General features: G+C 47.1%; 1 protein-coding gene and 1 long non-coding RNA gene across 11 annotated transcripts in view; one reads left to right on the top strand and one right to left on the bottom strand.

Moving 5' to 3' along the window:
- The first annotated feature begins 2,102 nt into the window (after nt 1-2,102).
- Nucleotides 2,103-5,948, top strand: LOC148057496 (uncharacterized). The gene is made up of 3 exons (XR_015706109.1): nt 2,103-3,795; nt 4,147-4,272; nt 4,616-5,948. It is a non-coding gene; the product is annotated as an uncharacterized LOC148057496 (long non-coding RNA).
- Nucleotides 5,949-5,998: 50 nt separating this feature from the next.
- The window catches only part of PHACTR1 (phosphatase and actin regulator 1), a 314,460-nt gene continuing 310,180 nt past the window's right edge, over nt 5,999-10,278 (bottom strand). For all 10 annotated transcript variants that reach the window (XM_087763453.1, XM_087763473.1, XM_087763495.1 and 7 more), the window contains one exon: nt 5,999-9,372. In XM_087763453.1, the coding sequence (XP_087619579.1) occupies nt 9,357-9,372 (16 nt within the window). In that variant the 3' untranslated portion in view covers nt 5,999-9,356. The remainder of the gene's footprint in view (nt 9,373-10,278) is intronic.

The following is a 10,278-nucleotide window of genomic DNA, read 5'->3' as shown; positions in this document are numbered from 1 at the left end:
TAGTGTTCCTGAAATGCCCGAGTTTACCCAGTTCAGAAAAAGCTTATTTGTGTCTGCTCCGAAAGCCATTGCTGTGTCTGCATTGTAGTGTCGTCCATTGAGTTCGCTTCAGGTAGGAGCTGCTTTTCCTAGTGCAGGCGTGAGAGCTGGGTAGGGTGGACAGGCCAGAGCGTGTACATTCCCTCAATAACAGGACTGTGTTCTGTAACAAGTTTTTCAGATAATGGCCCTGGGTACGGTCTGAGAGATGACCCATTCCAACATTTTTCCCTCAGGCCGCACAGCTTATTCACAAAAGCCCCAAAGTTACGGCTGCATTATTCAGGCCTTTACGCTGCAGATTACTTGGTCATTAAAAAAACCAGTGCTGATGACACTGAAGGTGTTTAGCAGTTTCGGTCCTGAAAGGGAATCAATAACTCGTTCTGTGAAGAGAGATGCACTGCATCGGGATTAGAAGTGCCAGTTAGTGGTAGTGCTTCCAGACTTGCCAGTGAGTGTTCCTGCAATTGCTATTTGACTGAAGGCTCCAAACATTTTTTTGGTTTAGTTTTTAATTTAAAAAAGCCTTTCTCGATCAATAGGCAGGCCCCAGAGCTGCGCAGATGAGAGACAGAGATCTGCTTTCACAGACTCGCAGAAGGGAGACTCCACCGCCTCTCTGGGCAACCTGTGCCAGTGCTCGGTCACCCTCACAGTGAAAACCTTCATGTTTCCACATGAGCAACAGTAATTTTACTTAATCATTTCAGTGTATGTGGGGTGGATCCTCAAATGCTGCTCCCCTTCAACGCCGGCTGAAGTTCGTGTGCAGCTTTTTCAGTTTCACGTACAAAGAAAGAAGAGGAGCGTTTCTTTAACGCAGTGCAGGATTTATTCTGGGCTATGCTGCAGGAGGGGAGTCCTCTAGAGAACAGACAGTGGCTTAACTCCCCGCTTCTTTCATTGATCTGGTAAGAGACATCCGTGTGTATCTTAACAGATCCATTTCCAAGCTTTGGCTGTGGATTTATGAGGGATACCGTTTATGCAGAAATCTTACTGAATTCCCAAAAGACTGCAAGTATGAATCTGGCGAACCTATGCTCAGTTAATTTTTGGTGATGTCTTCTCAGTTGAACACAATGCTTTAGCTCAGAGACCTGCTTCCCGAGAGAGCAGGAGAACAGCAAAACGTGAGCTTTCACTGCCCCCAGCATGCGATGGGCAGGGTGAGGTTGAGGCAGGAGACCTTTCAAGTCCCAGCCTAGAGCAGAGTCCCACCGTTTGGGAAGCCTTGGGCTGTGCCTCCAGCGATTGCAGTCGGCCTGGGGTTTGGCGTATGTGGCTAACAGTTGCCCTTTGACCTCTTGAACTAAAGCACCGCAATACTTGTAGTGTCCGGCTAGGCACTTCTAGTCCAAGTTTAGTCATTTACCTGCTATCGACTACTAGTTCCTTACACAGCTTGTTTTGAAGTTGCACGTAGTTGAGCCTCCTGCTGAAATCCCTGGCTCAGTAACGCGGGGAAGGGCTTACCTTTGCTATTTGTTTTCTGTTACCTCTGTGCCAGGAGGAGGGTGGTAACAAGTCATCTGATGGTCGTTTTTTTCCCCAAAAGCTTGAAAATGAGATCCTTGGTCTGTCTTTATTTACATTAATTCTCCTTGACTGGTGGGGTATGTAACTGCTTGCTGCATGCTTGTTTGTTCATACAGAACTAGCTGCTGCGTATCTTTGGTTGTGGTGGTTTGGTTTTTTTTTTTCCCTTCTGTTTTTCCTGGAGCCAACAGAAACAGCACTGAAGCATTCACTTTGGGGAGTGAAAGCTCCCCCCTCAAGCCTCCCTCTGCCAAATATCTTCAGGGGCTTTACAAACAAGAAAAATAAGCTTAACTTGGTCCAGTTCTCCCCTCAAGCCGTACTTTCTCTCTAGAGAGGTTCAGAGCAATGCCGCGTGTCTGCTCTCCCACGTTGCATGTACCGGTTCTTTTCCAGCTGATGTCCAAACGTGGTGGAAACTCCAGATAAGAAAAGTATTGGCAGATGTCAGAGGATGATGCTTGACAAATGATGAGCGATTTAAACTCTAGTAAGGGGCTGGAGAGTATGGAAAAAAAAAGCAGGAGAGCACGGAGACAGAAGCAGCTGAAATACAGTAATTTGGAGGCTGATAAAGAGTGGCACAGAGCAGGTTTCCGTGGATAGGAGATCAACTTTCATCGCCCTGTGGGACACGTGGGACAACTTGAGTTGAAGATGTCTTTCTGAACACCAGAGCTCCTAACCACGCAGCACAAATTTACTGAAAAGCCAAGCTTTCGTTCATTCTGCCACTCAGGGAAGAATTTTGTAGGCAATTTTGTACAATTTGTAGGCCACGCTTGCCGGCGTGGGCATAGGGTGGTGTTGCACTGTCTGCATCTTGCCCTGGGAGCTGCTTAAGGGGTGCTGGTGATGTCCATGCACACACCGGCCACGGTCGGCTCACACCGCTCCGGAGCAGGGCGGCCACTTTGTCCCACGCAGACCGGCTGGACCATGGCACCAGGGCACGGCCGCGCTCTTGTTTCAGACTTAGTTGCCTGGAAGCCTTGTTCCGAGGCGCAAGAGGGGGGAATGGGGGTGAGGAAGATGATGGCAGAGACACTGGAACAGGTTGCCCAGAGAAGCTGTGGGTGCCCCCTCCCTGGAAGTGTTCAAGGCCAGGCTGGATGGGGCTCTGAGCACCTGGGTCTAGTGGAAGGTGTCCCTGCCCACGGCAGGGGGGCTGGAACCAGGTGGTCTTTAAGGTCCCTTCCAACCCAACCCATTCTGTGATTCTATGGTCATGGACACGTGGATGGATCTAGCTTTTACGTTCCAAACTGCTTGCTAAACAGAGAGGTCTGTCTCCTACCTCAGGGTTAATGTATCCATGTATGTAAAACTTAGACACTCATCAAATAGATGTTACAACAGAAATCGTTGTATCTTCTGTCCCATTAACAGGGAATGTTGCAAGAGGGTGACGGCAGGGTGTACCTGGCTGCCGGTTGTTCCCGCAGGCCTGCTTTCCTACATCGTTTCTGAAGTGGCTTGAAGCAGCTGGTCACGGTAGCAGGAACGCTGTTGCTGAGCTGGTCACCAGGGGCTGCCTGTTTAATGGAGAATTGATTTTTTTTTTTTTTTTTTTTCCTCAGCCCTCTTCTTTGTTTTCTGCCTAAAGATGGCATTAGATTGCAGTTTGATTGCTAGTAATTACATGGACTTCACTGAAGACACACACGTCTCTTTTCCTTAGGCCGGTTTTATGAAACGCTTCAGTTAAAACATAAAAAGCCGCTATATAATCCTGCTACAGGAACCAGAGCTAGTTATGGGGAAAGGGGATCTTCAGTCAAAAATTCGTTGTTTTTTTTACTTCATTTATTTATCTGAACCTCCCTGGATAGCTACAGACTTGTTGGCTGCCAGAATGGAAATGCATACAACCACACACAAACAAGGATTGTAAGGTCAGTGAAAACTTGCCCAGCTGTAAACAAAAAAGCCCAGTACCAGAGTTTTGGTCAAGTTGTGTCTCCATATCAGCAATGGAAAAGAGCAGAATTTGGTCAGTTAAGTATACGGACCTTTTATTTTTGTGTAATTGGAAGCCCGTGTGTGCATCAGGGGAGGGGAGCGGCTCCCACCCACCGGTTACAGTGAGGATGCTGATGCCGACTGTTTCTTTGGGGTCAGAATTTTTGCACCATCAGTCATGAAAACTAAACAGCCGAAGCAGAGCTGTCACCTTCCGTACTTTCTGCAGAAGGCTTGTGAGGCTGTTTGAAGGTACGTGCTTAAAGGTTTTTCCTCCCCTTTTCACTACGCAGAGGCTGCAGTTTGTCACAACCTGTGACAAATGCTGTGTCACCACCGAAGCTACTTGGGGAAAAGAAAGGGGGGGCGGGGGGGAAGCTGAAAAGGTGCTATGAAAGTAGGGGGTACTCCTGAGTGGCGGTTTCTCTAACCACGTTGTGAAGAGGGAAGGGAGAGCAGAGTTGGCAAACGCTGCACAGGGGCTCTGGCAGCAGGCACCTGACAGGGTGTACGTACCCTGGGCTGACAGCATGGTGGCGAGGGGTAGTTTTTGTTTGTGTGTGTGTGTGTCTAGTGCAGACTGCTGGTTTTGTTCTTTATTAGCCTGGTGTTGGCTACCACTTCAGCAGCTGAGGCACCAGTCATCTTCCTTTGCCCACCTTTGCTGGACCAGCTCACAGAGACGGCGCTCGTGGCTCAGCCGCCGCGATGCCCGGTCGCTCTGCTCTGGTAAGTCACGTCTTGCTCTTCTGCTTTGCTCCCCACCATGGGCGCGCACTCTGTTGCTGCAGCTGCCAGGCTGCAGTGCGGAGCCTGGCTGGCGGCAGGAGGGCTGGTATCCTTGACTGCATCCGTTTGTTATGTTAGCCGTCACTGGGACAGAAGGTGATAAAATACACAGGCACAGGAATGGTTTTGGTTTTTTTTTTTTTTTAAATGAATTTTTTTAAGAAACTGCATACATCAGAGACAAACAATAATTTAAATACCATGCAGTTTCAGTATGTACAAAAACTAGGACATAGAGATCCAGTTTAATCTTCTTCTAGTTATTTACATCGTTTTCATACAGCCATAATCTGTTAAATTACAATACTGGAAGAGCACATGATTGACAGCCACCACACTCACTCCTATACAAAGACAAACTATATACATACACTTGGATATCAACTGGAAAATGCAACTGGTGCAGGAGTAACTGGGACACATGGGAATGCAGGTAATGTGCCCGTCACCTCCTCTTTGTTTACAGACGTTGTTCCAAGCTTGAGCAGACTGAACACTGGGGAAAAAAATCATTTGTCCCCTTTTTCTTTCCTGATTTTTTTATTAGCCTAGTCATCTCCCATGGCTATTTATACAACGTGATTTTATTTGCAGGCACGTTAGGGAGCCCCCGTTGACATGTAACTATGGGTTTCCATCTCGCCCATCTTTTCTTGTGAGTGCAAGCTTTCGCCAGGCATGTTGGGAGTGCTCCCCCTCTCTTGGTTTATAGTGTTTCCACTGCACAGACGGCACTGTAGAAGTAACGAAGGTGAGGAGGTTGGTGACTAGTTGCGGTGATGACAAAAAGTGCTGTGGTTACACGTAAGTATTAGGCTGAAATATATTTGTGTAATGGGCTCGCTAAATAGTTTCAGTTAACAGAAAATAGTTAAAAGTCTATTATATTCTTGTCCTGCCTGCCTTCTCTTCTGGTAAGTGCGCGGAAGGAATTGGCTAGGCACAAAAGCTGACCTGAGCCCCATCCCAGCAAACCTGCAGCCTGAAACTTCTTCAGCTTGCAGGTACCTGACCAGCGGGGCGGGGGTGGGGGAAGGCCACAAGGCGGACCTTCCCTGCCAGCCATCAGTACGTCCCCAGCTCCCCACAGCCTGCTGCTGGCGAGGGGGTGGGCGGCAGGGCGATGCCGCCATCGTGTTTCCTCGCCATCGCTTTTTTTTTTTTCCCCAAACAATCAAAACTTTTGTCTAAATGTTTTGGAGTTGCTTTTCTAATCCCCGCCACCGCCACCGCCCCCACCCCCCGCTTCCACCTCATCTTTCCACAGGCTGTAGAACAGCTGTCACAGCACTTGAATAGCCCAGCAGGATTCAGTAGATTATAACCAAAATGTTTTTCTTCCTTGGCTCTAGAATATTATCTCCATCTTCAGCCCTGGAGATGGATGATGGGAATAGTAATTTTTGTTGATTTTTCCATTCTCTAAACCTGATATAATTTCTTTAGTACTACTATTAATCTCTTCCTAATATGAATGAGGATGACTGGTGTTAACTGCAACGTTAACAGAGTCTTAGCAGGAATACCATCATCTTTATGTCCTACACATAAGCCAGGCTGAAGGGGGGGGGGGGGAAATCCTGACTGTTTGGGGTTGTTTTTTTTTTTTTTTTTTTTCTCTTCACCCTCAACAGGATCACAACTACTTTGCTGTGATGGCTTTCAGAGATGGGAAAACGAAGTGCTCAAGAAAAGAGATTTAAAAAAAAAGACCTAGCTGTTCCCCCGTCTGCCTGCAACTTCCCGTGGATGCCAGAGGCGGGCGTGCAAACTGAGGATGCGCTGCAGTGTTCAGGCACTGAAGGGCTGTTGAAGAATGCCTCGCCAAAGGGTAACTTTGCAAAATACCCACACCCACTGAAGCTAAAACCAGATGAAGTGCCAGTTCTGTGGTGCTTACTACAGTGCCAAAGACTTTATATGGCTTCTTTCTCCTCCTCCTTCTCCCTTTTCAGTAATAAGCTCTACTTGCAATTTGGGAGAGACATGGCAGTTCTTCCACTGTGTCCTGGTGTCTGCTCAGGCAGGAGTTAACATCATTAAAAAAAAAAAAAAAAAAGAAAAAAGCAAAAAGCATTGCCACCTGTAGCTTCCCTGGGGACAGCGTGAATCCTGAGGCAGGCAGAGCGCGACACCTTGCTAAGCAGTCAGCGGGGACCTGCCCGGGGCCCACCCAGATGGAGGCAGGGTGGTCGGGGAGCATCTGGCCGTCACCCAGGGCTTGGCTGTTTTGTGCCTCAGCCAGCGCCCAAGGGTTTATTTAGGCTACCAGACGGGCAGGCGTGGGCACTGCTGGGGTCGATGCCCACGAGGGACGGTGGCAGTGCCCAGACTGACGTTGCCCACAGGCGACCTGTTCCCCTGGGGACTCCGGCACTGACAACAGCAGTCTGCTACTTCCACCTCTTTCCTCGTCATTTTAATCATAAAATGAAAAAAAAAATCTCACCCATTCCTCCCACCAGCCTACTGAGTCCTGTGGTTTCTGTCCTTCCCTTTCACACCGAACCTCTAAGCTAACGACGCCAGGGCAGGTGTGGGATCCGTGCTGGGAACATGAGGGCTTGCTGCTCTTCAACACAGCGATGTTGCAGAGCCCTTTCCTAATGCAATGTGTGTGTGTAGGCAAAAGCCTAGAGTTTTGTTTTTCCCTTTTTAAAGCTGTGATGCAGTTTTGTTACGCGTGCATGTGTATGTGAATGAATTTAAAAACGTGAACCCCCCCACGTTTTTGTGAAAATAACTCCACAGCAGCATATTCCTGGCTAGTACGTAAGTAAGTGCTCTGTCTTTGCTGCACTGAGCCGATAACATTGCACATTAAAGGCTTCCACTACTGATGAACTTGTCTCTAAAGCAACTGTGAGCTGGTGATACGGGGATCACTCTGTGTGTTGCTTCGGAAATCACTACCTGGTCTGGGAAGCACGTCACATCAGAGGCATGCTGCCTCAAAAACGAGGCACCAGAAGCCAATTCTTATTTAACAGCTAATAATCCATAGCATGGCAAGGGTGGCCACAGATGAGAATGAAACGCTTTCACTTGTCTCTGATGGAGAGCAAACCTGTGAGGTATTGAGTACCACTGCTAAGCGTAAATGGAGTGCATTGGCCTCGCTGCCGGTGTCGTTCGGCAGGCTGGATGCCAGAACAACCCGTGGTCCTTTTGCTTTACTCCTGCGACCAGAGGAATGCGATGGAGGCCTGAGAAGAGGCAGGAGCGTTGGCACTACGCAGCATTGGCCATCAAATGCTCATGTGCAAGAGGCTTCTCAGCCCGCAATCAGTAAAGGTCAATGTTAGCATGGCATCGGGGGAGGTAGAGAGGGAGCGCAGAAGAGTGGATAGCTACGTGGAAGACAGCAAGAAAGGAAAAAGTAATAATAACAGAAATAACAACACCGTAGTAAAAAACTTTGGCCTCTCTGTTCAAACTGTCAAAGCAAAATAGAAGAAATGTGGAAGAAAAAAGGTGTCCTGAAGTAATAATTTGGAACTTCTTACAGTAATGTTGCTACAGTGCTTTGGGCTAGTGGCCCAAAAACATGGCATAATAGTTTCTTGCTAAAGCTGGAAAGGAATCCTAGACAATGTTTGCCCCAGCTTGCTGGCATTATACTGGTTAAGGACTTGATTCTGGGAGGTGCTGGCCAAAGTTCAGAAAAGCACTTACTTACATGTATTCAGCTTCAGTTAAGCCTGTCAGACATGTTCTTGAATGCAGTGAGGCTGTTTGCATGCTTACTTAGCGTTAAGCACACGCTTAAGCTGGCAGGTAAACCAGGCCCAGAGTGACCAGCTCTCTGAGCTCTGCTTGGTCAGTTTGTGTGTTAAACCACTATAATAAAAATAAATTAAAACCAAACCAGAACACCCCTGGATTTCTGTCCTTATGCCTCAGCTGTGGGTACTGGTGACAAGTCTCACCATCCACACCAATCCACCAGACACCTTTTGTTAGGCCAGGTAACACAATCTGTCATGCTTTTCTCAGTATGAGTTTAGGGTAAGTTCTTGAAACACCTGCTACAGAGAGGACAGATATTCCTCATCGACGCCCCCCCCGCCCAGTTCCTCCCGTCGTGTGTCCCTCTGCAGAGCGGCTGGGAATGCCCGCCTTTCTCGCTGCCGGGTGTGTGTTGGCTCTCACACAGTCGCAAGGCTCGAGGGTAAAAACAAACTACAAGCTGAGCGAATGCCATGCAGTGACCATGAAGAGATGGGTTTTGCTTGTGTGTCCTCAACATTCTTGTCGCTTACTGCTGATGGGTTCACAACTGGGTTTAGAAAGTTACACTTGAAAGCGATGAAAAAATAAACAGTTGCTAGAGCTGAACCAGCCTTCAGTAGGGAGTCCTGTTCTTTACAGGTGATGCCTTTTTCTGCTTGGGAGCCGAACAATGCCTATCGACTGGCCATAAACTTCTCCAAGGAAAGAAATGCCTTTCTAGCCAGATGATATTCACAGATGGGCTGGCCCGTAGAGTAATTTTTGCTCCTTCACCATCCTCATAAGGTGCTCGCAGCCTGAAAGGAGTGTTTGGTATAAGTAAGTGCTTTAGTGCCTTAGGTGCCGGTCTTTTGGAGACTTCACCCAGGCCAGTGATTCCCTGAACACCATCTTGGGGCTCTCTAGAGTTGATGACAGAGGCTTGTCAGGATGAAGGGTGCCTGAAGACGAAATGGATGCACCACCAGCTGGGCTTGAACATGTATGGCAAGTCCACATGCCAGGAAAGTCTTATACATAGATGCCAAGTCTTGGCACGATTCCCACCAGGGGTATTTTCTGTTACTGAAGCTCGAACCAGCAGGTCTGATGATGCTGCAGTACCCATCACATGTAAATACAATTTTCCATTTTTTTTTTTTAAATTTATATTTTTCTACTCTTCTTTTTTTTTAAAAAGGCAGTTTAGAAGATTTACATTGTACGTAACAGGGAAGTGAATAATACCAGCACTTATGGTTCCTTTTAGTTATGTTTTGAAGACGGCATAGTAGTCAGGTAGAATTGAACTGCTACGGTCTATGAAACCTAAAACCCAAGGGGGAAAAAAAAAAAAAAAGAAATAGTAAAGCTAATATCCTCACATGCAAATTGTACATAAAAAAATTGGAGAACTAATTGCTACAGTGACGCAATTAGGCAGCTTGATTCCTGCAGCATTGACATCAGCCACGCTGGCACTGTGGACCCAGAACAGACACTCACAGTTCATAGGCATAAGCAGTTTGCACCAAAATCTACCCAAAGACACTACTACGCCTTGGGTCCATCCTCTCAGATCCCTGAGCGAGTTATTTCAGATCAGCTAGTCCTCTTTCAGACCACACCATGCCTCATTCCATAAAAATTGTCTGGTTTAGACAAACTTTGTGCTCTTCAGCCAGAAAGATTTACATACAGTTCGATTATTCCTTAATGTCTGAGGCTAAAGAGACAAGTAGAGCTAAAATGGCCGCCCTTTCTGCAAGTACACCCTGTGTCAGGAGGCCTGTGTTTGTCAGCTCTGCAAAGGTTGGGTTTTTTTTTTTTTTAAGCTTTGATTTTTTCACTCTATCATTAATTAACGTGTCCCACTAGTAAAGCAACGCTCACATTCTTTGCTCAGCTCATGCCACTGCTTAATGACATGAATAGCTCATTACCTTGCTAATGATTTTATAATGGTGATTTATCTAAGTTTGTTTAAGGGAATTGCTCTATTTTGTTTAAGCGCGCTTCCTTCAAGTGCATATTTCCTGAAGCCACTTGTCTAACCAGTAAGTCATGCTGAACTTCAGACAAACCCTTATTCCAATTTCTATTATATTAGCTATACCTCTGAGTATGCCTGGCCCAGACTTAGCGAGCCAAAGCCACTCGGTGGCTTTCAAAAAGAAACTGAGCCATCTCAGAGGGTCACTGCTCACTCCAACGCTGGAAGAGAAGCAAAATACT

This window comes from Nipponia nippon, unplaced genomic scaffold, assembly GCF_047370975.1.
Source record: "Nipponia nippon isolate SJK-2023a ecotype South Korea unplaced genomic scaffold, ASM4737097v1 scaffold_1, whole genome shotgun sequence".
In the NCBI taxonomy this organism is placed as follows: Eukaryota; Metazoa; Chordata; class Aves; order Pelecaniformes; family Threskiornithidae; genus Nipponia; species Nipponia nippon.
The sequence above is the reverse complement of the archived record's forward strand: the minus strand, read 5'-3'. Positions and strand labels throughout refer to the sequence as shown.